Source organism: Pseudophryne corroboree, chromosome 5 (assembly GCF_028390025.1).
Source record: "Pseudophryne corroboree isolate aPseCor3 chromosome 5, aPseCor3.hap2, whole genome shotgun sequence".
In the NCBI taxonomy this organism is placed as follows: Eukaryota; Metazoa; Chordata; class Amphibia; order Anura; family Myobatrachidae; genus Pseudophryne; species Pseudophryne corroboree.
Window position 1 is genome coordinate 379,463,068 of NC_086448.1, and position 25,982 is coordinate 379,489,049.

General features: G+C 45.5%; 1 protein-coding gene across 3 annotated transcripts in view; it reads left to right on the forward strand.

Annotated features, from left to right (window-relative positions):
* The window catches only part of TNS3 (tensin 3), a 1,058,399-nt gene that overhangs the window by 1,005,932 nt on the left and 26,485 nt on the right, over nt 1-25,982 (forward strand). For all 3 annotated transcript variants that reach the window (XM_063922694.1, XM_063922695.1, XM_063922696.1), the window contains 3 exons: nt 2,490-2,585; nt 16,809-16,886; nt 24,531-24,608. In XM_063922694.1, the coding sequence (XP_063778764.1) occupies nt 2,490-2,585; nt 16,809-16,886; nt 24,531-24,608 (252 nt within the window). The remainder of the gene's footprint in view (nt 1-2,489; nt 2,586-16,808; nt 16,887-24,530; nt 24,609-25,982) is intronic.

Genomic DNA, 25,982 nt, shown 5'->3' on the forward strand with positions numbered 1-25,982 from the left:
TATATATATATATATATATATAGATCTATAGATCTATATATAAAAAAAAAATATATATATATATATATATATATATATATATTGGGTAGTGGAAGTGTGGCGCCACAGGTGTGTGAGTAATAGAACAAATAAAGTGATAAAAATGCAACAAATTCAGACACTCCTTAAGTGATACAAGGCGTCAGCTAACCCTGAAGTATTAGGCAGGGATAAACTGCCTCAATTAGGATATGTAAAAGGGGGGATAAGGGTTTCAGCGACCAACAGTGTCTGATAAAGTATGATATAAATATGAGGAGACTTAATGGATACGTATAAAATAATAAAACATTTATTCATACAATATAAAAATAATTAATATCAGGGTGGGTTAAAAGCCGGAGGATATGTACTACAAACTAATACAAGGTAAAAGGATAGCTAAAAAAATAGATAAATTACATATAATAAAAGACAATAAATAATTAAATATCGGATAAGAGAGTGCTGCTCCCTTGATGAAGTCTGAGTGACGAAACGCGTTGGGTGTACCTCAATTGACTCTCCACTTTTAAAGATAAGCAGCACTCTCTAATCTGATATTTAATTATTTATTGTCTTTTATTATATGTAATTTATCTAGTTTTTAAGCTATCCTTTTACCTTGTATTAGTTTGTAGTACATATCCTCCGGCTTTTAACCCACCCTGATATTAATTATTTTTATATTGTATGAATAAATGTTTTATTATTTTATATGTATCCATTAAGTCTCCTCATATTTATATCATACTTTATCAGACACTGTTGGTCGTTGAAACCCCTATATATATATATATATATAGATATATATATAGATATATATACACAAACACATTAGATTAATGTATGTGCAGCACCTACATGTCATGCCTGGTAAGCATTGTCTGCACGAGGGACGAGGGGAGGGAGAAGAGAGACTTCACTCGTGAGAGAACCGAAGGCAGCAGCAGCTGTCTATGAGATGAGTTATCTCATAGACGTTCCCGGAAGTGTATATAACTGTGCAGTGCTGAGAAGAGCAGGAGGAGGGGGGCGGACTGTCAGAGGGGGACTGATCGTGGGGAGAGGCTGAGTCTACACAGGCAGCGCAGCGCTGCGCCGCTGCCCGCTGTAGTGTAATGTATATCAGCAGCGCTGCCTCCGGCAGGGAAGGTGCCGGGCACAGCGCTACTAATATTACACTACACTACAGCGGGCAGCGGCGCAGCTGGTGAGGAGCAATCAGTATGTGCGGAGGGTGCGCCCACAGCCTAACTGCGCTGTGTGCAATGCCCCCTTCGCACACACCTAGTTACGGCACTGCCTGACAGTCACACAACAGCACAGTAAGGGGGATATCCAATTACCCACGGTACATTACCGCGTGTAATGATATCGCCCGGGGCTATCCTATCAGCTCCAATAAGCCATCACGAGCTGCGGCTTATTGTTGATTCTGTTGTTGCATTGGGGGTGCCAGGTCCTGACAGCTCCCAGGGCAGTGCTGACCTCTGGCTCCCTGGCCACATGACCTCTCCCCCATCATGTGACTGCCGCCAGAGTCAGGGGAAGAGTGGTGCTTCGGCACTGTGTTTCGGCTCCTGGGGCGCGCCACCCTCACTGCAGTCCCAGTCTGCTGCAGCAGGCATGGGAAACTGCTGGTCGCCGCAGCTTCTGTGGGATTGGAAACAGGCCCGTTTTTGCTTGTTTTGCTGAACCTGTGTGTTTTCAGGAGGGAAGCTGTTTCTTTATGGCCAATCCTAATTGGATAGCCTGTAAAAAAATATTGGTGAAACATTGGAAAAATGGACGTTACCGTCCTAAGCGTGTCTGTCTATTGTGAAGACAAACAGTGATTGTTAAAAAAAAAAATGATAAATGGTAAATGAGGTGTAGTTCATTAGGTCGACATGAGTTAGGTAGACATACATTAGGTCTACCATGTTTGGTAGACATGCATTAGGTCGACATGATCACTAGGTCAACCTGGTCATTAGGTCTACATGGAAAAATGTCGACATGAGTTTTTGTTTACTTTTTTTGGTGTCGTTTTCTTTGAAAAGTGACGGGGAACCCCAATTAGTGCACCGTAGCGTGCCTCGCTGCGCTCAGCACAGGTTACCCTTCCCAATTGTAGTCCACATGGATCGTTAAGTATGAAAAAGGTTTAAAAAAATAAAAAAATTGTGAAAAACTTGTGTCAACCTTTTTCCATGTCGACCTAGTGATCATGTAGACCAATCGTGGTCGACCCAATGTATGTCGACCTAATTTATGTCGACCTAATGACCGCCATCCTGGTAAATGATAGAACCCTGCAGTCCACGAGTTCAACTCTTGTGTTCTGAGAACACTACTGAGTATCAATTGATATACCCTAGTGGAAAATGACCTTTGGCAAGAGTGTTTTAGAGCCCTGAAATATAAATCTGCTTTGCAACAGATCATGATAAGCCACTACTACTCTCTCTCTCTCTCTTCCTTTTCAGTTGGAGATCTGGCAAATGAACTTGTACGGCACTTCTTAATTGAATGCGTTCAAAAAGGTGTCCGCTTGAAGGGATGTCCAAATGAACCGTATTTTGGTAAATAATTTTTCCTGCATTCTAGAGGTACAATGTAGAAATCATGATTGTGTGTGTCTTATATCAATATCTTTTTTTTTTTTTCTCTCTCTTACGTCCTAGAGGATGCTGGGGTCCACATTAGTACCACGGGGTATAGACGGGTCCACCAGGAGCCATTGGCACTTTAAGGGTTTTAGAGTGTGGGCTGGCTCCTCCCTCTATGCCCCTCCTACCAGACTCAGTTTAGAAAATGTGCCCGGAGGAGCCGGTCACAGCTAGGGGAGCTCTCCTGAGCTTTTCTAGTAAAAGTTTTTTTAGTGTTTTTTTTTTTTTTACAGGAGGCTGTTGGCAACAGCCTGCCTGCAGCGTGGGACTAAGGGGGGAGCAGTGTCCGCCCTGCGGGGTCTGAGCCACTGACTCCGCTGACTGGACACTGAGCTCCAGAGGGGTCAGATCGATCTCCGCCACAGGGGAACCGCTCGCCCCAGCAGCATGCCGCCAACCCCTTACAGTGCTGAAAAAAGTGGTGAGTTAGTCACCGACACCCCTAGCAAGCGGGGGGCCGGTGTGAAGATGGCAGCAATGGGGGGGAGCGCAGTATTAACTGCGCTCCTGGGATGGTACCAGAGGCACATAGTGCGGCGCTGTGAGGGACGCCCTGGCCCAGAGCTTACCCCCCACACTGGTCATCAAGCCTGTCGGGGTCCGAGGATCTCAGCCAGCAACTTTCCTCAGGCCAGTATAATCATCTGAAGAGCGGGAAGAAAGCGCCATTAAGGGGGCGGAGCTTCTCCTCAAAGCGGACCCAGCAGCGTTTCAGCGGCATTTTCCTGCCTGCACAGCGCTGGATGGAAGATCAGGTCCCTCCACAGCAGCTCTACTAACTGTACATGGTACCATGGGGTTGTAGAAGGGAGGGGAAGCTGCAAAATGACTGTGTCTCCTATTAAGGGACCCAGTCTGCGCTGGTAAGGGGTTGCCTTTTACTATAAGTGCTGTGTTGTGGGTTGGCTCCGATCTCTGTCTCTCTCTTGCCTTTCTTCGGGGGAAACTCTGTCTGCCCCACCTGTGTGTGTGGTGTCTGGTGGTCTCCTTTAGCTATGTCCAGGGACACTGTGTCATATGCTGCAGAGGATTTATCCTCCCAGGATGATCCCATTCCATGTAATCAGGCTAGCACTGGTTTAGCACAGATACCAGCAAGGGAACCAGAGTGGTTTTCCTCTATCAAAACTTGGATTTCTCAGATTTCTGACAGGGTTGCTAGTAATGAATCTGCAACCCAGGTATTACAGAGCTGTATGGCCCATGTCTGGTACCTCAGGACTCCCCGCTATGTATCCCCACAAACGTGCGCTTGTGCATGTCACACAAGACGACACGGATACTGATTCTGACACTACAGATGGTGATGGGAATGTGTTACGGGGGTCCGCATCTCTTGCAAGGGGGGTGCAATTGTTGATAGAGGCTATCAGGGATGTGTTAAATGTTAATGATATCACACCTGAGCAGGTTGAGGAGGCTTTTTTCACTGACCTTACCTGCGTCAAAGGAGTTGAATTCTATATTTGAAAAGGCATGGGTAAACCCTGAAAAGAAGTTTCAGATCCCTAAGAGGGTTCTGGTGGCTTTTCCTTTCCCTGAGGAGGATAGTAAAAGCTGGGAAAACCCTCCGATTGTTGACGCATCTGTGTCCAGACTCTCAAAAAAGGTGGTTTTACCTGTTGCGGGATCTACCGCCTTAAAGGAGCCGGCAGATAGGAAGATTGATAATACACTTAAGTCAATGTATACTGCTTCTGGGGCCATATTACGTCCCACTATTGCTAGTGCATGGTTTGCAAAGTCAATAGTGAAGTGGTCGACTACCTTGCTTGAGTATTGGGATATGATGGATAGGGAGGGATGAAGTTGCATTATATTTACGCAACATTCATGATTCTGCAGCTTTTATGGTAGAATCCATGAAATACCTGGGTTCCATGGCTGCAGGAATTTCTTCCATGTCTGTTTCAGCTCGTCGGGTACTGTGGCTGCGCCAGTGGTCGGCCGACGTGGAGTCGCTACCCTATACAGGTCAGGCTCTCTTTGGGGAAGCTCTAGACATGTGGATATCCACCGGGTAAGTCTCTGTTTCTTCCCTCAGCAGCACCTGCTCCGAAGAAATCCTTCTCCCCAGCTCCGCAGCAGTCCTTTCGGCCTAACAAGCCTAGAAAGGCAAGAACATCCAATACCTTCTTTAAGGGAGGTAGGGTTAAGTCCAAGAAACCTGCCGCTGCAGGTTCCCAGGAACAAAAGCCTACTTCGGGTACCCCAAAGCCCTCCGCATGATGGTGGACTGCACGGCCCGGTGGTGGGGCCTGTGGGAGCGAGACTTAGACATTTCGGTCATGTCTGTGTATCGTCCAGCCTGGATTCCTGGGTAGTAGATATTGTGTCTCAGCGATACAGGCTGGAATTTCAAAGTCTCCCTCTTCATCGTTTTTCAAGTCCGGCTTACCAACACTGTTGGAGGACAGCGCAGTGCTTCAACACGCTGTCCAGAAGCTGGTAGAGGCACAGGTCATTGTGCCAGTACCACCTCACATGATGAACAAAGGTTATTATTCCTTTTCGTGGTACCGAAACCGGATGGTTCGGTCAGGCCCATTCTGAACCTAAAGTCATTGAACCCCTTTCTAAAGGAGTTCAAGTTCAAAATGGAGTCTCTCAGGGCGGTGATATCAGGTCTGGAAGAGGGGGAATTCCTGGTATCACTGGATATCATGAATGCGTACCTTCACATTCCGATCTGGCTGCCGCATCAGGCTGATCTCGGCTTCGCATTGCTGGATTGTCATTTTCAGTTCTCGGCCTCTCCACAGCACCAAGGGTGTTTACCAAGGTGATGGCGGAAATGATGATACTACTACGCAAACAGGGTGTTAACATCATTCCATATCTGGACGATCTCCTGTTAAAGGCGTCGTCCAAGGAGAAGCTGCTGCAGTCCATTGTTCTCACAATGCGGCTGCTCCAGAGTCACGGGTGGATTCTGAATTTTCCAAAGTCACATTTGGAACCGACCCAGAGATTGTTATTTCTGGGAATGATCCTGGATACGGAAGTGCAGCGGGTATTTATTCCGCGGGACAAGGCGTTGGTGATCCAATCCATGGTCTGGAATGTCTTGAATCTACCCCGGTTGTCGGTTCATCAATGCATTCGCCTATTGGGAAAGATGGTGGCCTTCTACGAGGCACTCCGGTACAGGAGGTTCCATGCTCTGACCTTCCAACTGGATCTCCTGGAATGCCACAGATTCGGGTTTCAGGACTGAGTCCTGCTAACAACGGATGTGGGCCTCAGGGGCTGGGGAGCAGTCACTCAAGGGGTGACCTTCCAAGGAAGGTGGTCAAGCCTGGAAGCCTGCCTGCCCATCAACATTCTGGAACATAGTTTCTAATTTCCCCACTATAGATGTAAGACTAACTGGTCTATAATTACCTGGTTCAGCTTTACTTCCCTTTTTGAATAAAGGCACTACTTCCGCTATACGCCAGTCTTTGGGAACCATACCTGATATTACTGAATCCTTAAAGATCAAAAATAGCGGTTTTGCAAGTTCAGAATGAAGCTCCATTAGAACCCTTGGGTGAATACCATCGGGACCTGGTGATTTATTAATCTTTAAATGTTTTAATCTGTCACAGACTACTTCCTCGCTTAAATAAGTACCTATCAGTGGGATATTCTCATTATTGAGATTATATGTTAGTCCCTGAATTGGGTCCTCTCTAGTAAATACTGTTGAAAAAAACTCATTCAGTGTGTCCGCTATGTCATTATCATTTTTGCTTCAGACTCCCAACTTGTCTTTTAAAGGGCCTATACTCTCCTTCTTTAATCTCTTGCTATTAATGTATTTAAATAATTTTTTGGGATTCGGTTTGCTTTCCTTTGCTACTAGTTTTTCAGTTTCTACTTTAGCCGCTCTTATTTACTTTTTGCATATTTTGTTACATTCCTTATAGTGCTGAAATGACTGCTTCCCCGTCAGATTTGTATTTTTTAAATGCTCGCCTTTTCTTGCCCTTAAATTCATTAATCTTTTTGTTAAGCCACATCGGTTTATGATTTATATTCCTTTTTTTGCTGCTCGTAGTAATAAATTTGAGTGTATTTTTAGCTAGCAGGAATTTTAGTACCTCCCATTTCTCCGTAGTATTTTTTCCTAAAAACAAACCTTCCCATTCAATATCCCTGAAAAATACCCTCATCTTTTCAAAATTTGCTTTGCTAAAGTTTAGAGTCCTAGTTGAGCCAGTATAGGGCTGTTTATGGAAACTGATATTGAATGCGACCATATTGTGGTCACTGTTTCCTATGGGTTCCCCTACTATAATACCTGATACCAAATCCCCATTGTTTGTTAATACCAGGTCTAAGATTGCATTGTACCTAGTTGGTTCCTCAATTAGTTGAACTAAGTAGTTATCATTAAGTGTGTTTAAAAACATATTGCCCCTAGCAGTATCACATGAAACATTTTTCCAGTTTATCTCTGGATAGTTAAAATCTCCCATCACTACTATGTCTCCTACTCCTGCTGCTCTTTCAATTTGCTTTAGTAACAATTCCTCATCAGATGCGTTGATACCAGGCGGCCTATAGCATACATCCAATACTAACTTTTTTATTCCTTTTTCAGCGCATGCAATTTCTACCCATAATGTCTCGACAGTGTCTACAGTCCCCTCCTGAATATCTTCCCGTATATCAGGTTTTAAAAACGGCTTTATGTAAAGACACACCCCTCCACCCTTTTTATTTAGTCTGTCTCTCCTAAGCAGTGTATAGCCCTCTAGATTGACTGTCCAATCATGAGATTCGTCCCACCAAGTTTCAGTAATGCCTATAATATCATACTGTTTGCTTGCTGCAAGTATTTCTAGTTCACCCTTTTTACCAGTAATGCTTCTGGCGTTTACATACATACAACTAAGATAAGTATTTTCCCTTGCGTTAGGGACATCTTTCACCTTATGTAGCAATGATGACCTGTAACCGTCATTGGTTAGTGCTTTGGTAAAATCTCTTTTAGTACCTATGTTAGTAACCTTACCGCCTGCTCTTACCCTCCCCCCAACTTCTCCCCCATTTCGTTTACTACCGCCATCCCCACTATTCTCACTGCATGACCCGTAGTTTCTAGCTAAACCCTCCCCCCAGGCTCCTAGTTTAAAATCTCCTCCAACCTTCTAACCATCCTTGCCCCCAGCACCGCTGCCCCCTCCTCAGTCAGGTGCAATCCGTCACGACAAAAGAGATGGCGCCTGACTGAGAAGTCCGCCCAGTGTTCCAGGAACACAAACCCCTCTTTCCTGCACCAATCCCTAAGCCACACATTTACCTCCCTAATCTCCCTCTGCCTCCCTGGACTATCGCGTGGCACGGGTAATAATTCAGAGAATATTACCTTAGATGTCCTTGCCTTCAGTTTCTTTCCTAAGTCCATATAGTCTTTCTTAAGGACATCCCACCTTCCGCTAACTTTGTCATTGGTGCCAACATGCACCAAGACCGCCGGGTCTTTCCCAGCCCCTCCCAACAATCTATCTACCTGGTCCGCGATGTGCCGTACCCGAGCACCCGGGAGACAACAGACTGTACGGCGATCACGGTCCTGGTAGCAGATTGCCCTATCTGCCTTCCTGATGATAGAATCCCCTACCATCACCATCTGACTAGGTACCTCACTATCTTTTATCCCAACCTCGCCAGAGGGACAGCTCCTCTGGATGCTAGAGGGAGCAGTCTCCTCTGGCACCGTCATTTCTTCACTATCATCCTCCGATTCCTCGTCCAGTCGGGCAAATTTGTTCGGGTTTGATAGTTCGGAGATGTCGAGCCTCCCCCTCTTTTTCTTCCTTCTAACTGTGACCCAGCTGGCTACCTGATCACCATCCTCTTCTACCATTGACCCCTCCCACAACTCCTCCACCGTTCTGTCTAAACTTTGCTCGAGATTGCGAATCTCCCTCAGTCGCGTAACGGTTTGCTCTAGATCAGTTACCTAGGCTTCCAGGGCAACCGTTCGCACACACCTCGTGCAGATGTAATCACACTGGGCCGGTAGCTCCAGGTGTGCATACATCTTACACGACATGCACTGAGTGAGGTCCCCAATCACAGCCCCTCCCATATTGTTTGTAAGGTCTAACTCTGTGTTACTCTCAAAGAAAAAGCAGCAAAAATAAAAAGTAGAAGACAAACAATCTCACTTATACAATAATTAAGCTGGCTTATACTTATCTATCTTTGTGCGGTTCTTGGTCCTTCACTTTTATGCAGCCGTAGTACTCTCTCCTGCGGCACCTATACTCCACTTAGCAGTTGCAGTTGTTCCAGCTCACTGCACCTCCTTTTCACTCGGCTTCCAGCTCCTGCTTTTGCTGTTACCAACTCACACTTACAAATCCAAGCAGCACTTTAAAATACAAGCACTTACAAAGAGCCATCTACAACGGTCTTCTTCAGATGGCCCCCTCTTCCAAGAAACCGGGCCATTCAAGTGCAGTCGGACAACGTAACAACAGTGGCTTACATAAACTGACAGGGCGGAATGAAGAGCATAGCGGCAATGTCAGAGGTGACAAGAATACTCCTCTGGACAGAAAAGCATGCGTTGGCGCTGTCAGCCATCTTCATTCCGGGAGTAGACAACTGGGAAGCAGACTTCCTCAGCAGACACGATCTCCATCCAAGAGAGTGGGGACTCCATCCGGAGGTGTTCAAGGAAATAACAGATCTTTGGGGCATACCCCAAATAGACATGATGGCCTCTCATCTCAACAAGAAGCTTCGGCGTTATTGTTTCAGGTCGAGGGATCCACAGGCAGTGGACGCCCTGGCGTCTCCGTGGGTGTTCCAGTCAGTGTACTTATTTGCTCCACTCCCACTCATCCCAAGAATCCTAAAACTCATAAGAAGAACAAGGGTTTGTGCGATCCTCATTGCCCCAGACTGGCCAAGAAGGTCTTGGTACGAGGACCTTCTGAATCTACTGCAAGAGGAGCCGAGGCCTCTTCCTCTTCGGGAGGACCTGCTACAGCAGGGGCCATTCGTCTATCAAGACTTACCGCGGCTACATTTGACTGCATGGAAGTTGAGCGCCTGATTCTTGCTCGAAAGGGTATTCCGAAGAAAGTCATTCCTACCCTCATACAGGCTAGGAAAGGGGTAACATCTAAGCATTACCATCGTATTTGGAAGAAATAAGTCTCTTGGTGTGAGTCCAAGACGTTTCCTATGGTGGAGTTTCAACTGGGACATTTCCTCCTCTTCCTGCAGGCAGGAGTGGATATGGGTCTGCTGTTGGGATCTGTGAAGGTCCAGATCTCAGCCCTGTCCATTTTCTTTCAAAGACAATTGGCTACCCTCCCTGAGGTTCAGACCTTTTTGAAGGGAGTCCTGCATATCCACCCTCCCTCTGTATCGCCTACAGCGCCTTGGGACCTTAACGTGGTGTTGCAGTTCCTCCAATCAGATTGGTTTGAGCCTCTACAGGAGGTTGAGCTTAAGTTTCTTAATTGGAAGACGGTCACTCTGTTGGTCTTGGCTTCTGCTAGACGTGTGTCCGAGCTGGGGGCTTTATCATGTAAAAGCCCTTACTTGATCTTCCATGAAGATAGAGTTGAGCTCCGGACTTGTCAGCAGTTTCTTCCCAAGGTTGTGTCGGCATTTCATATCAACCAACCTGTTGTGGTGCCAGTGGCTACTGACTCCTCAATCACATCAAAGTCCTTGGACGTCGTAAGGGCTCTGCAGTTATATGTGAAGAGAACTTCTCATCACAGGAAGTCGGACTCTCTATTTGTCTTATATGATCCAAAAAAAATTGGGAGTCCTGCTTCTAAGCAGCCGATCTCTCGCTGCATCAGGTTCACTATCCAGCACACTTATTCTGCAGCAGGACTGCCGTGTCCAAAATCTGTTAAGGCCCACTCTACTCGTAAAGTGGGGTCTTCCTGGGCGGCTGCCTGGGTTGTCTCGGCAGTGCAACTTTGCCGAGCTGCAACTTGGTCTGGGTCGAACACGTTTGCAAAGTTTTACAAGTTCGATACTTTGGCCTCTGATGATCTGAAGTTCAGTCAATCTGTTCTGCAGGAGCCTCTGCGCTCTCCCTCCTGTTCAGGGAGCTTTGGTACATCCCTATGGTACTAATGTGGACCCAAGTATCCTCTAGGATGTAAGAGAAAATAGGATTTTGGTACCTACCGGTAAATCCTTTTCTCGTAGTCCGTAGAGGATGCTGGGCGCCCGCCCATCGCTTGGTTTTCCTGCATTGTTCTTTGGTTCAGTACAACTTTGTTTTAGTTGAGTACTGCACTGTTGCTTGGTAAGTAATGTTTCAGCTGTTGCTGAGTAGTTCAAGATAGTTGTCTTGACCTGCCTTGTATGTGTAAGCTGGTATGAATCTCACCACTATCTGTGTTAAGTCCTTCTCTCGAAGTATGTTGTCTCCTTGGGCACAGTTTCTAGACTGAGTCTGGTAGGAGGGGCATAGAGGGATTATCCAGCCCACACTCTAAAACTCTTAAAGTGCCAATGGCTCCTGGTGGACCCGTCTATACCCCATGGTACTAATGTGGACCCCAGCATGCTCTACGGACTACGAGAAAAGAATTTACCGGTAGGTACCAAAATCCTATTTTTTTGCCATAAAAAATTATTTATCACATATTATGGCAATATGACCATGTACGATCTGTAGGATTACAATAATAAGTATTATTAGAAAACATCAACAATAATAGTGATCTAGGTGTAAAAGTTAAAATTTGGGAACACTGTGGAAATTATCAAAGTTTAATAAAACTTTCAAGCTAATTTAGTTTTATTTTTGTGCCTGTTCCTGGTCTGGCGCTCTCTACAAGCCTGGGTATACAGGTTGAGTATCCCATATCCAAATATTCCGAAATACGGAATATTCCGAAATACGGACTTTTTTGAGTGAGACTGAGATAGTGAAACCTTTGTTTTTTGATGGCTCAGTGTACACAAACTTTGTTTAATACTCAAAGTTATTAAAAATATTGTATTAAATGAACTTCAGACTGTGTGTATAAGGTGTATATGACACATAAATGAATTCTGTGAATGTACACACACTTTGTTTAATGCACAAAGTTATAAAAAATATTGGCTAAAATGACCTTCAGGCTGTGTGTATAAGGTATATATGAAACATAAATGCATTCTGTGCTTAGATTTAGGTCCCATCACCATAATATCTCGTTATGGTATGCAATTATTCCAAAATACAGAAAAATCCGATATCCAAAATTCCTCTGGTCCCAAGCATTTTGGATAAGGGATACTCAACCTGTATTGGTGTCCCCCAGATTGGATGGAAAGGAATTCTGATACATGGAAGAGATATTGTTTTTCAATATGAATGCAAATAGGTTATTAAGCTTTGTTCATCCTATCCTCTGCCTGTATGCTTTTGTAACATGTTTGCTAAGAGATTGTGAATACTTATCCTTTTCTGCTTGAAACATGGCATTCTGAAAATCCATCAGACAATACTTAAATAATTATCTGTGGATTGTCTGTTGGGGAAAAAATAGCTAAGCAATAAGTAAAACTTCATGTTTTGTTTTCTTTACAGTAAAAATATTCCATGCACACTGGGAATGTACTGTATTTATTTAATAGCTTTGCTATTTTTAGAGATGAGCGGGTTCGGTACTCAGAGAACCGAACCCCCCCTGAACTTCACCACCCGAGCCCGGATCCGAGTCAGGCTCGGGTTTTCCCGCCTGACTCAAAAACCAGAGCGAGGCAAAACGTCATCATCCTTCTGTCGAATTCTCGCAGGTTTGGATTCCATATAAGGAGCCGCGCGTCCCCGCCATTTTCACTCCGGCATTGGAGAGTGTAGAGAGAGGACGTGTCTCCGTCCTCAGTGTCCTGCATCAGTTCAGTGTTAGTGTCTTGTGCTGCATCAGTCCAGTCACAGTGGTGGTGTACTCTGCTGTCATATGTCCAGTGCTGAGCAGAAAAAAAATTGGATGATAGGGCTTTGCACAATTACCAGAAAGATGTGCTGTAGCCCAAATAAATATCCACACTCTCAATCCACTTTTTCAGTATGGGTGGGATATTAACAATTTATTGGGAACAGGTATACATAAAGTGCATTATTCTTAAAAGCAGTTACAAAGTGTCACAGTGCACATGCTACTTGAAGGACATAGGACTTAAAATATTATGACAAGACAAAATAAAAACATGAAAGATAAAAATATTGCTCCTTTTTCCATACCCTCTTGGGCTAGTGGTGTGTGCCTAAATATGGTGAGATCAGGTCCGTTTAGGCCATCCAGCAACACACCACTAAGCTTTGCCCAGATAGTTGGATAGTCTTTAGGAGTCCACCAGAGTGTTCAGCATCAACAGCATGATGCGTTTCGGATCCTTATAAATCCTTTTTCAAATATGTCCAGTGCTTCTGTATAAGTCCAGTCCATTGCAGTAGTACTGTGTTGTCCTGCATCAGTCCAGGGGTGGTGTCGCTGTGATGCCGTATATGTCCAGTGATACTGCCGTATATGTCCAGCGATCCTGCCATATAAATCCAGCGATCCTGCCATATAATTCCAGTGGTACGGACGTATAAATCCAGTCCAGTGATACTGCCGTATATGTCCTGTGATACTGCCGTATATGTCCAGTGATACTGCCGTATATGTCCAGTGATACTGCCGTATATATGTCCAGCGGTACTGCCGTATATGTCCAGCGGTACTGCCGTATATGTTCAGCGATCCTGCCATATAAATCCAGCGATCCTGCCATATATTCCAGTGGTACGGACGTATAAATCCAGTCCAGTGATACTGCCGTATATGTCCAGTGGTACTGCCGTATATGTCCAGTGGTACTGCCGTATATGTCCAGTGGTACTGCCGTATATGTCCAGTGGTGCTGCCGTATATGTCCAGTGGTGCTGCCGTATATGTCCAGTGATACTGCCGTATATGTCCAGCGGTACTGCCGTATAGTTCCAGCGATCCTGCCATATCATTCCAGCGATCCTGCCGTATAATTCCAGTCGTACTAGCGTATAAGTCCAGTCCAGTGATACTGCCGTATATGTCCAGTGATACTGCCGTATATATATCCAGTGAAACTGCCGTATATGTCCAGTGATCCTGCCATATAATTAAAGCGATCCTGCCATATAATTCCAGTGTACGTATAAATCCAGTCCAGTGATACTGCCGTATATGTCCAGTGGTACTGCCGTATATGTCCAGTGGTACTGCCGTATATGTCCAGCGGTACTGCCGTATATGTTCAGCGATCCTGCCATATAAATCCAGCGATCCTGCCATATATTCCAGTGGTACGGACGTATAAATCCAGTCCAGTGATACTGCCGTATATGTCCAGTGGTACTGCCGTATATGTCCAGTGGTACTGCCGTATATGTCCAGTGGTACTGCCGTATATGTCCAGTGGTGCTGCCGTATATGTCCAGTGGTACTGCCGTATATGTCCAGCGGTACTGCCGTATAGTTCCAGCGATCCTGCCATATCATTCCAGCGATCCTGCCGTATAATTCCAGTCGTACTAGCGTATAAGTCCAGTCCAGTGATACTGCCGTATATGTCCAGTGATACTGCCGTATATATATCCAGTGAAACTGCCGTATATGTCCAGTGATCCTGCCATATAATTAAAGCGATCCTGCCATATAATTCCAGTGGTACGGACGTATAAATCCAGTCCAGTGATACTGCCATATATGTCCAGTGGTACTGCCGTATATGTCCAGTGGTACTGCCGTATATGTCCAGTGGTACTGCCGTATATGTCCAGTGGTACTGCCGTATATGTCCAGTGGTACTGCCGTATATGTCCAGTGGTACTGCCGTATATGTCCAGTGGTGCTGCCGTATATGTCCAGCGAGACTGCCGTATATGTCCAGCGGTACTGCCGTATAGTTCCAGCGATCCTGCCATATAATTCCAGCGATCCTGCCGTATAATTCCAGTCGTACTAGCGTATAAGTCCAGTCCAGTGATACTGCCGTATATGTCCGGTGATACTGCCGTATATATATCCAGTGAAACTGCCGTATATGTCCAGTGATCCTGCCATATAATTAAAGTGATCCTGCCTTATAATTCCAGTGGAACTGGCGTATAAGTCCAGTCCAGTGATACTGCCGTATATGTTCAGTGATACTGCCGTGTATGTCCAGTGATACTACCGTGTATGTCCAGTGGTACTGCCGTGTATGTCCAGTGATACTGCCGTGTATGTCCAGTGATACTGCCGTGTATGTCCAGTGATACTGCTGTATATGTCCAGTGATACTGCCGTATATGTCCAGTGATACTGCCGTATATGTCCAGTGATACTGCCGTATATGTCCAGTGATACTGCCGTATATGTCCAGTGATACTGCCGTAAAATTCCAGTGATACTGCCGTAAAATTCCAGTGATACTGCCGTATAATTCCAGTGATCCTGCCGTTTAATTCCAGTGATCCTGCCGTTTAATTCCAGTGATACTGCTATATGTATATATATATATATATATATATATATATATATATATAGCGGATTACTGAGGCCATAACTACTATGCTGGTGCTAGACGTGCGTCCGTTATCCGCCATTAGTGCATTGGGATTGCAGTGCCAGCCCTAGATGAGCCAGGTGTTTGTGCCGCACACTTTTGCCGCTTAGCTTAGTCATACAACTACCTCATTGTCCTCTTTTACTTCTTGGCATGATGTGCTGTTTGGGTGCTATTTTTTTAAAGTACTGCCAATGATACTGCCATATATGTCCAGTGATCCTGCCGTTTAATTCCAGTGATACTGCCATATAATTCCAGTGTCCGGTATCCGCCATTAGTGCAGTGGGACTGCAGTGCCAGCCCTAGAAGAGCCAGGTGTTTGTGCCGCACACTTGTGTCGCTTAGCTTAGTCATACAACTACCTCATTGTCCTCTTTTTACTTCTTGGCATGATGTGCTGTTTGGGTACTATTTTTTTTAAGTGCCATCCTGTCTGACACTGCAATGCCACTCCTAGATGGGCCAATTGTTTGTGTCGCTTAGCTTAGTCATACAGCTACCTCATTGCACCTCTTTTACATCTTTGCATGATGTTCTGTTTGGAGCCTTTTTTTTTATATCTGCCCTCCTGTCTGACACTGCAGTGCCACTCCTAGATGTGCCAGGTGTTTGTGCCACACACTTGTGTCGCTTGGCTTAGTCATACAGCAACCTTGGTGCACCTCTTTTTAATCTTTGCATGATGTGCTGTTTGGGGCATGGTTTTTTTAAAGTGCCATCCTGTCTGACACTGCTATATAAGTCCAGGGGTACTGCTGTATTAGTCCAGGGGTACTGCCGTATAAGTCTATCAATTGCAGAATTTTTGAAAAATGACAGAGGCGTGCAGGAGATGCTGTCAGTGGATTGAAAATGTGCGTGCCGCTTTCGACATTCAGCCACTGCATGCCACTACTAAATGGGCCAGGTGGTTGTGTCGTTTAGCTTAGTCATACAGTAACCTCGATGCACTTCTTTTTCATCTTTGCATCATGTGCTGTTTGGTGCCTATTTTTTAATTCTGTCATCCTGTCTGACACTGCAGTGCCACTCCTAGATGGGCCAGGTGTTTGTGCCGCACACTTGTGTTGCTTAGCTTAGTCATTCAGCAACCTCGGTGCACCTCTTTTTCTTCTTTGCATCATGTGCTGTTTGGGGCCTATTTTTTAAATATGCCATCCTGTCTGACACTGCAGTGCCACTCCTAGATGTGCCAGGTGTTTCTGCCGCACACTTGTGTCGCTTAGCTTAGTCATACAGCCACCTCGGAGCAACCTTTTGTCCTAAAAACAATATTGAGAGGTGTTCAGAGTAGACTGGAAATGAGTGGAAATGAATGTTATTGAGGTTAATACCATAGGATCAAAATTACCCCCAAATTCTGTACTTTTAGCTGTTTTTATGGGTTTTTATCAAAAATCATCCAGATCCAAAACACAAAAGGCTGGTTTTGGCAAAACCAAAACACGAGCAGGAAATTAGAACCAAAACCAAAGCACAAAACATGAAAAGTGCCTGATACATATCTCTAGTTACAGTATTTTAATGTTATGTAATTTTCAATATTGATGTTGCACTGAAGTCTTATCTTTAATTTCTGTTTCTTTTTAAATACAGGGAGTTTAACAGCTTTGGTTTATCAACATTCCATTACACCACTGGCACTGCCTTGTAAATTACTCATCCCTGACAAAGGTATGCATAGAAAAATAAGCAGCTATATTGCTTTATTTAAAATCTTAAAAAAATAATCTATGGATAACTTCCTCTGAATAAGGTACTGTCCATAAAATGTTTCTTTGTGTGTATTGGTTTAAAGAAACATTTGTGAAATAAAGTCAGTCTCTGGATAAATGCATTTCTACTTCCGGGTCCATAGTAATCCACAGGGAGAACCTTGGGGTATGATGGTGGCGACCAGGATCAGGCACTAAACAGGTAAGCTTTTTCTGTTATACCTCACCCACAGCTCAGTTTCGTTTTGGTGCCAGCAGGAGCTGGATGCATCTTTTTAATAAAGTGGCTGCTTCTAAGTATCCCCAAGCTTTTATTTTATGATTTATTTATTTATTTCTGTTTTCTAACAACTGCACAGCAGCACTAGGCTGACCTAGAGATGCCAGGGATGCTACTCCATAACCCCCTGCTGGCAATGAAACTCTGTCCGCAAGCCAGGTACTTCCGACAGGGCACAGGGTGGCAGATGTATTAAGCCTGGAGAAGTGATAAAGCAGTGATAATAAACTGATATGTGGAAGGTGGTAACGCACTAGCCAATCATTAAAGGTTAGAAAAATGACATTTAGGAGCTGGTGCGTTATCACCTTCCACTTATCACTTTAGCACTGTTTTATCACTTTTCCAGGTTTAATACAGCTACCGCAGGAAGCACAGCTAGCACCGCTACCCACAGGAACCCCAGGACTTCGAGCTGGTATCGGTGGGCAGGTAACAGGAACCCCCGTCTTGTATGCAGTCTGCCTTCGGTCCCGGGACTGGAGGTCCTGGTGCGGACCCTGGTTTGTCCAGGAAACCACTAGTCCACCAGGGCTTTTCTCTGGAAAAGACTTTTGTTAGGTTTTTTATTTTCGGGGAACACTGCTGGCAACAGGCTCCCTGCATCGTGGGACTGAGGAGAGAGAAGCAGACCTACTTAAATGATAGGCTCTGCTTCTTAGGCTACTGGACACCATTAGCTCCAGAGGGTCAGAGCACAGGTCTCACCCTCGCCGTTCGTCCCGGAGCCGTGCCGCCGTCCTCCTCACAGAGCCGGAAAATAGAAGCCGGGTGAGTATGAGAAGAAAGAAGACTTCAAAGGCGGCTGAAGACTTCAGATCTTCAATGAGGTACCGCACAGCGGTAACGCTGCGCGCCATTGCTCCCACATTTACACACACACTGGTGGCACTGTATGGGTGAGAGAGCCCCTATCTAATTTTCCATGTGGATCGAGCAGAGTTGAGAACTCGTCCTCAATTTCTGCCTAAGGTGGTTTCGTCATTTCATATTAACCAACCTATTGTGGTGCCTGTGGCTACGGGGGACTTAGAGGATTCCAAGTCCCTTGATGTAGTCAGGGCCTTAAAAATGTATGTAGCCAGGACGGCTCGAGTTCGGAAAACAGAGGCACTGTTTGTCCTGTATGCGGCCAACAAAGTTGGCGCTCCTGCTTCTAAGCAGACTATTGCTCGCTGGATCTGTAACAGGCTCATTCTACGACTGGATTGCCGGTACCAAATTCTGTAAAGGCCCATTCCACTAGGAAGGTGGGCTCTTCTTGGGAGGCTGCCCGAGGTGTCTCGGCATTGCAACTTTGCCGAGCGGCTACTTGGTCGGGTTCAAACACTTTTGCTAAATTCTACAAGTTTGAAACCTTGGCTGAGAAGGACCTGATGTTTGCTCAATCGGTGCTGCAGAGTCATCTGCACTCTCCCGCCCGGTCTGGAGCTTTGGTATAATCCCCATGGTTCTTACGGAGTCCCCAGCATCCTCTAGGACGTAAGAGAACATAAGATTTTAAACCTACCGGTAAATCTTTTCTCCTAGTCCGTAGAGGATGCTGGGCGCCCGTCCCAGTGCGGACTGAATTCTGCAAGACTTGTATATAGTTATTGCTTACAGAAGGGTTATGTTACAGTTTTGATCAGTCCCTGGCTGATGCTGTTTTGTTTCATACTGTTAACTGGTTCGTATGTTTCAAGTTGTACAGTGTGGATGGTGTGGGCTGGTTTGTATCTTGCCCTTAGATTAACAAAAATCCTTTCCTCGTACTGTCCGTCTCCTCTGGGCACAGTTCTCTAACTGAGGTCTGGAGGAGGAGCATAGAGGGAGGAGCCAGTGCACACCCATCTAAAGTCTTTAGAGTGCCCATGACTCCTGCGGAGCCCGTCTATACCCATGGTCCTTACGGAGTCCCCAGCATCCTCTACGGACTAGGAGAAAAAGATTTACCGGTAGGTTTAAAATCTTATTTTCGTAAATGAACTTGTGAGCATATGTGGAACTGAGTCCTAGCCAGATTGTGTGGCTTCAATATTTACAGGAGGGGAAAACCAGTGGTGTATTTATACTCAAGATACTTTATGCTTTCTAGCATCTTTTTGTTTTAATAATTGAGTAGAAAAACACCTTTTTATGATTGTGTAATAAACTGTACACATATTTTTATTATGATATTGGTGAAATGTCCTTTTATTATTTGAATTATCAGCCGGCGCCAGTATCCCCCCTCTTTTTATTCCTGGGAATGATACTAGACACGGAGTCGCAGAAAGTGTTCCTTCCATTAGAAAAGGCATTGGTAATCCAGTCGATGGTTCGGGATGTCCTGAAGCCAACCAAGACCCTTCCAGCTCGATCTTTTGAACAAATGTTCCGGATCGCATCTTCACATGCACCTGAGGATTCATCTGTCGCCAAAAGCCAGGATCTCCCTTCTGTGGTGGCTACAGACCCCTCACCTCATTGAGGGTCGGAGGTTCGGAATTCAGGACTGGGTCCTGTTAACCACAGACGCTAGCCTCCGAGGTTGGGTAGCAGTCACCCAGGGGGTGCAGTTTAAAGGAAGATAGTCAAGTCAGAAAGTCATCCTGCCAATCAACATTCTGGAAGTCAGGGCCTTATACAATGCCTTTCTGCAGGCCTCTTCTTCAGAATCAGGCCATTCAAGTCCAGTCGGACAACGTGACAGCAGTGATTTATATAAACCGACAGGGAGGAACGAAAAGCAGAGCAGCAATGTCAGAGGTGTCAAGAATACTCCTCTGGGCAGAAAAAAAATGCTGTGGTGCTGTCAGCGGTCTTCATTCCGGGAGTAGACAATGGGAAGCAGACTTCCTCAGCAGACACGACCTGCACCCGTGGGAGTGGGGCCTTCACCCGGAAGCGTTCAGGTGCTTGAGACGTCGGTGGGGATATCCACAAATCGACATGATGGCCTCTCGTCTTATCAAGAAGCTCAGGCGGTATTGTTCCAGGTCGAGAGACCCACAGGCAGTGGCGGTAGACGCTCTGACGACTCCATGGGTCTATCAGATGGTGTACGTGTTTCCTCCACTTCCTCTGATTGCAAGAATTCTCAAAAGAATAAAAAGGGAAAAGGTTCAAGCAATACTCATTGCTCCAGACTGGCCAAGAAGGGCCTGGTACGCGGACCTTCTGGAGATGCTCCTCGAAGATCCGTGGCCTCTACCTCTTTGCGAGGATCTTCTGCAGTAGGGCCCGTTAGTCTATCAGGACTTCCCACGGCTACGTTATCCCAACTATGATCCAAGCCAGGAAGGGGGTAACGTCTAAACATTACCACCGTATTTGGAAGAAATACGTCTCTTGGTGTGAGAGCAGAACTTGTTCTGCGGTGGAATTTCACCTGGGACGTTTCCTGCTTTTTCTGCAGGCAGGTGTGGATGTGGGCCTACGTGTGGGCTCCATAAAAGTCCAGATTTCGGCCTTGTCCATTTTCTTTCAAAAACAATTGGCTTCTCTCCCTGAGGTCCGGTCATTTTTGAAAGGTGTTATGCGCATCCAGCCTCCCTTTGTGCCTCCCACAGCACCATGGGATCTCAATTTGGTGCTGCAGTTCCTCCAATCGGACTGGTTTGAACCATTACAGGAGGTGGACGTAAAATATCTTACGTGGAAGACTGTCGCACTGTTGGCCTTGGCTTCAGCAAGACGTGTGTCAGAGCTGGAGACTTTGTCTCACATGAGCCCCTATTTAATTTTCCATGAGGACAGAGCTGAACGTGGTGTCTGCATTTCACATCAACCAACCTATTGTGGTTCCGGTTATCACCGACACTTCCACTTCTCCGAAGTCTTTGGATGTTGTGAGGGCTTTGAAGGTATGTGTAAAGAGGACAGCTCGTCGCTGTTCGTCCTATATGATCCCAATAAAATTGTGTGTCCTGCTTCAAAGCAGACAATTTGCATGCTGGATCATGCTCACTATCCAGCATGCTTATTCCATGGCAGGCTTGCCGGTTCCAAAATCTGTACAGGCCCACTCTACTAGGTCGGTGGGTTCTTTCTGGGAGGTTGCCCCGGGTGTCTCGGCTTTACAGCTCTGCCAAGCAGCTACTTGGTCAGGTTCGAACACGTTTGCAAAGTTCTACAAGTTCGATACTTTGGCCTCTGAGGATCTTCAGTTTGGTCAAGCCGTTCTGCAGGAACCTCAGCACTCTCCCACCCGGTTTGGGAGCTTTTGTACATCCCTATGGTACTAAATGGAACCCCAGTATCCTCTAGGACGTAAGAGAAAATAGGATTTTAATTACCTACTGGTAAATCCTTTTCTCGTAGTCCTTAGAGGATACTGGGTGCCCGCCCGGTGCTTCGTTATTCCTGCACTGTTACTTGGTTAAGTATTGTTGGTTCAGCTGTTGCTGTTCCTGTTTAAAGTTGGGTTAGCATAGCTTTCCTCTGTTTTCTGTGTGCTGGTTCGGAATCTCACCACTATCTTTATCTATCCTTCTCTCAAAGTCTCCTCAGGCACAGTTTCCTAGACTGAGTCTGGTAGGGGGGGCATAGAGGGAGGAGCCAGACCACACTATCAAATTCTTAAAGTGCCCATGGCTCCTAGTAGACCCGTCTATACCCCATGGTACTAAATGAAACCCCAGTATCCTCTACGGACTACGAGAAAAGGATTTACCGGTAGGTAATTAAAATCCTATTTTTTCTTTTGGCAATAACCTCACAAGCAAGGTATCAGAGAGAGCGGTTCTATGGACCAAACAGGGTTACCTCCCCAAGGGGGTATCCAGCTTCCATCTTAATGAAGACATAGTATTTCCGGCCTTCCAATCACCAGACCTCTTGGTAGGGGAGGCCTCCTTGGATGTGGTCTATGCTCTTCGAATCTGCATGGACTGTACTAGTTCCATTAGGAAAAAATATCCCCTTTTTCTCCTAACTGGATTCCACAAGCAGGGCTGGCCAGCTACCACACAGACTCTGGACAGATGGATTCACATGACTATCTCATAGGCTTACACACTGGTTGACCTTCCTGTGTGCTACTTTTGGACACAAATTTTTCCTGTCATCTTAGGAGCCATCCCCTCCCTAGATCAACTGCTTTGGGACATCCTCAAGGTTATCCCTGTGGATTACTATGGACTCTGAAGAAGAAAATAAAATTATGGTAAAACATACCTTTGTTGACTCTTTTTTTTCTTCGAGGTCCATAGAATCCACAAGGGGCCCATCCTGACGCACCTAGCTTCTATGGGTTACTAATCTTGGTCACCGGTTCTCATCTCTGTAGTAGGAGAGAGTGTTTCCTGTGTGTACCGTTCTTCCTTCTCTCTTTTCCAGCTCCTGTCTTAGGCTTGTTAACAAAACTGAGGAGCCTGAGCGGTGGGAGAAGGACCAGTACAGGTACATCTCGGTAGCTCTAAAAGCTTAACTGTTTGGTGTCTGATCCTGGTCTCCACCATAATACCCCAAAGGTTATCCCTGTGGATTCTGTGGGCCTTGGAGAAAAAAGAAAGTGTTAAAAAATGTACGTTTTACCATAACGTTCATGTGGGAAACAGTGAGTGTGTAAATAGTTAATATGCTGCAAATATGCTTCTTAACTGCTGTTATTAGCAGACTGTGTAACAAACTGTACAGTGTATTTTTATTACTCTCTATTTGTATGGTGCCACAAGGGATCCTGCAGCGCCCAATTATAGAGTACATAAAAGAATAATCAAAACATAAACATAAGCTACAACAGCAGACTACACAGATATAAGTATCAGGGTGGCAGAAAACTGCAGGATTTGGCGCTGTCGAAGATGGTTTAAGTAAGAAAAGGATAAGCATATAATGGAAGTGGGCCCTACTTGTGAGCGCTTACATTCTAAAGGGGAGGGGCAGACAGCTAGGGGTGACACAGCTTGAGTAGGCAATGAACATGGGTCAGAGGGCTTATAATAACAGTTTGCTGAATTTGGTGAAGAAGTGTGTCTTGAGAGCCCGTTTGAAGTTTTGTAGAGAGGTGGAGAGTCTGAGGGGGAGAGGTAGGGAATTCCAGCGAAAGGAAGCAGCACTTGAGAAATCTTAAAGGTAGGAGTGGGAGGAAGAAATCAGACGGAAGGAGAGGCTGCGTGCATTAGCAGAGCGAAGGAGATGGATGGGAGTGTAAAGGGAGATAAGGTTAGAGATGTAAATGGGAGAGGAGTGGGTGAGGGCTTTGTAAGTGAGTGTGAGAAGCTTGAAATGGATTCTGAAGGGAAAGGAAAGCCAGTGAAGGGCTTGTAGGAGAGGAAAGGTGGATGTAGTGTGTTTGGTGGGGAACATGAGCCGAGCTGCAGCATTGAGGATAGATTAGAATGGAAAGAGGCTTTTGTCAGGGATGCCAGTCAGGAGGAGATTACAGTAGTCCAGTCTGGAGATGACCAGTGAGTGAATAAGGGTCTTAATAGCATCCTGGGTGAGAAGGGGTCTGATCCTATACATATTTTTGAGATGAAAACGTCAGGTTTGTTACAGGTGCTGAATGTGTGGTTTCAGGGAGAGGGAGGAGTCTAGGATTACTCCAAGACCGCGCACTTGGGACTAGAAGAGATAGTTGTGCCATCAATAAATAATGAAATTGCCTGTACATTAAATTATTGTCAGTACGCTAAATAAATCTTACGGAAAATAAATATTTAATAATACATTGCCTTTATAATTAAGAAATGATAACCATAATTTATGTTTTGGATGAGTTGGTTGCATTGCCTTTCCAAGTTTAATCATGGCTCTGATTAATAATTTATATATAATGTACTATGTTTATTTTCCTTTCAGGAATGTGTGCTAAACTCTTATCCAAGTTTTGCCACCTCATTAGTACACAGACATTCCACAGAATCACGTCTTGTGGTGGGTTCATGTCATAGCTAGTTGACAGTCATGCTCTGGACACACACACAGACCCTGGCCTTCTCTCTCAGAATGTTGGGGAGACTCCTGATTTTTGGGAAGCTCTCACGGATTCCTGTGAGACCAGGGTACGGTACTTTGTGAGCTTAGAGTGTGCACCTGCATTTTTCTTTTTCCTACATGGTACTTTGTCAGTTTATACATTTATTTTCAGGGGCAGATTTATTAAGCTTGGTGAAGTGATAAATTGTAACGTGATAAAGGACCAGCCAATCAGATCCTAACTGTAATTTTTCAAACACAGCCTGTGATATGGCAGCTTGGAGCTGATTGGCTGATCCTTTATCACCTTCCACTTTATCACTTCACCGAGCTTAATAAATCTGCCCCTAAGTGTGCTTTAATATGAGCTTTGGTTAGTTGTATTGTTTTAGAAATGTTTCAACAGAATGCCTTTTAAAATAAAATCTTTACTTTCAGATCCATTGGAAGAGATTGCAGAGACAGCCCCACAGACTGCTGCAAACTCTGCTGCAGAATTACTCAAGCAGGGAGCAGGTAATCTATATAGTGTGTGTATGTTACATTTGTATCCTACATATTACATTACACAGTAAAAGATCTATTCCCCTCAAGTCTAGATGAGGCTTGTTTTCACTGACATTTGTATATTTCATTGTGTTATTCTGCATCAGGGAAGCACATGGAAGGAATACATAATACATCAGTTATCTACTTACTACCAGTACTTATAACTTTGTATAAAGGTTTGCACTCTGTGAAAAAGGCTGGCATTAGTACTACTTGAATGACATACACGTCGGTGCTGCTTCAAGTTCATCAGTATTTACTTTTGCATTGTGTTTTCAGTCTTTGCAACATGTTTTCTGGTTTACCCAAGCTGTACATAATTCGTGTAATAGACACAGTGATTTTTACTTTATATAAATGTTTAAAACCATGTTTTCTCTAACGTCCTAGAGGATGCTGGGGTCCACATTAGTACCATGGGGTATAGACGGGTCCACCAGGCACTTTAAGAGTTTAAGAGTGTGGGCTGGCTTCTCCCTCTATGCTCCTCCTACCATACTCAGTTTAGAAAATGTGCCCGGAGGAGCCGGTCACAGCTAGGGGAGCTCTCCTGAGCTTTCCTAATAAAAGTTTAGTTTTAGAGTTTTTTTATTTTACAGGGAGGCTGCTAACAGCCTCCCTGCTGCATGGGGCTAAGGGGGGGAGCAGTGTCCGTCCTGCGGGGTCTGAGCCACTGACTCTGCTGACTGGACACTGAGCTCCAGAGGGGCGGATCGGTCTCCGCCGCAGGGGAACCGCTCACCCCAGCAGCATGCCGCCGACCCCTTACAGAGCTGAAGAAAGTGGTGAGTTAGTCACCGACCCCCCTAGCAAGCGGGGGGCCGGTGTGAAGATGGCGGCAACAGGGGAGGGATCGCGGTATTAACCGGACGGTACCAGAGGCACACTGTGCGGCGCTGTGCCAGCGCTTACCCCTCATTTTTGGTCAGCAAGCCTGTCGGGCCCCTGGGATCCCAGCCAGCACAACTCCTCAAACCAAATTTAAACTCAGAAGAGCGGGAAGACAGCGCCGGGAAGGGGGCGGAGCTTCTCAGAGCGGACCTGCAGCGTTCCAGCGCCATTTTCCTGCATGCTGATAAGCTGAAGGAAGTTCCACAGCAGCTCCAGTTTACTGTGACGGTACCAGGGGGTTGTAGAAGGGAGGGGGGAGGCTAATTACTTGAATGTGTGTCCTATTAAGGTGTACAAGTCAGCGCTGGAAAGGGGTTTTCTCCTCGGTTTAGGTGCTGGTGTGGGTTGGCTCCAATCTCTGTTTCTCTCTTGCCATTCTTTGGGGGGGGGGAAACTCTGTCTTACCCCATCCTGTGTGTGTGTGGTATGTTTGTTGGTCACTAGCAGCAA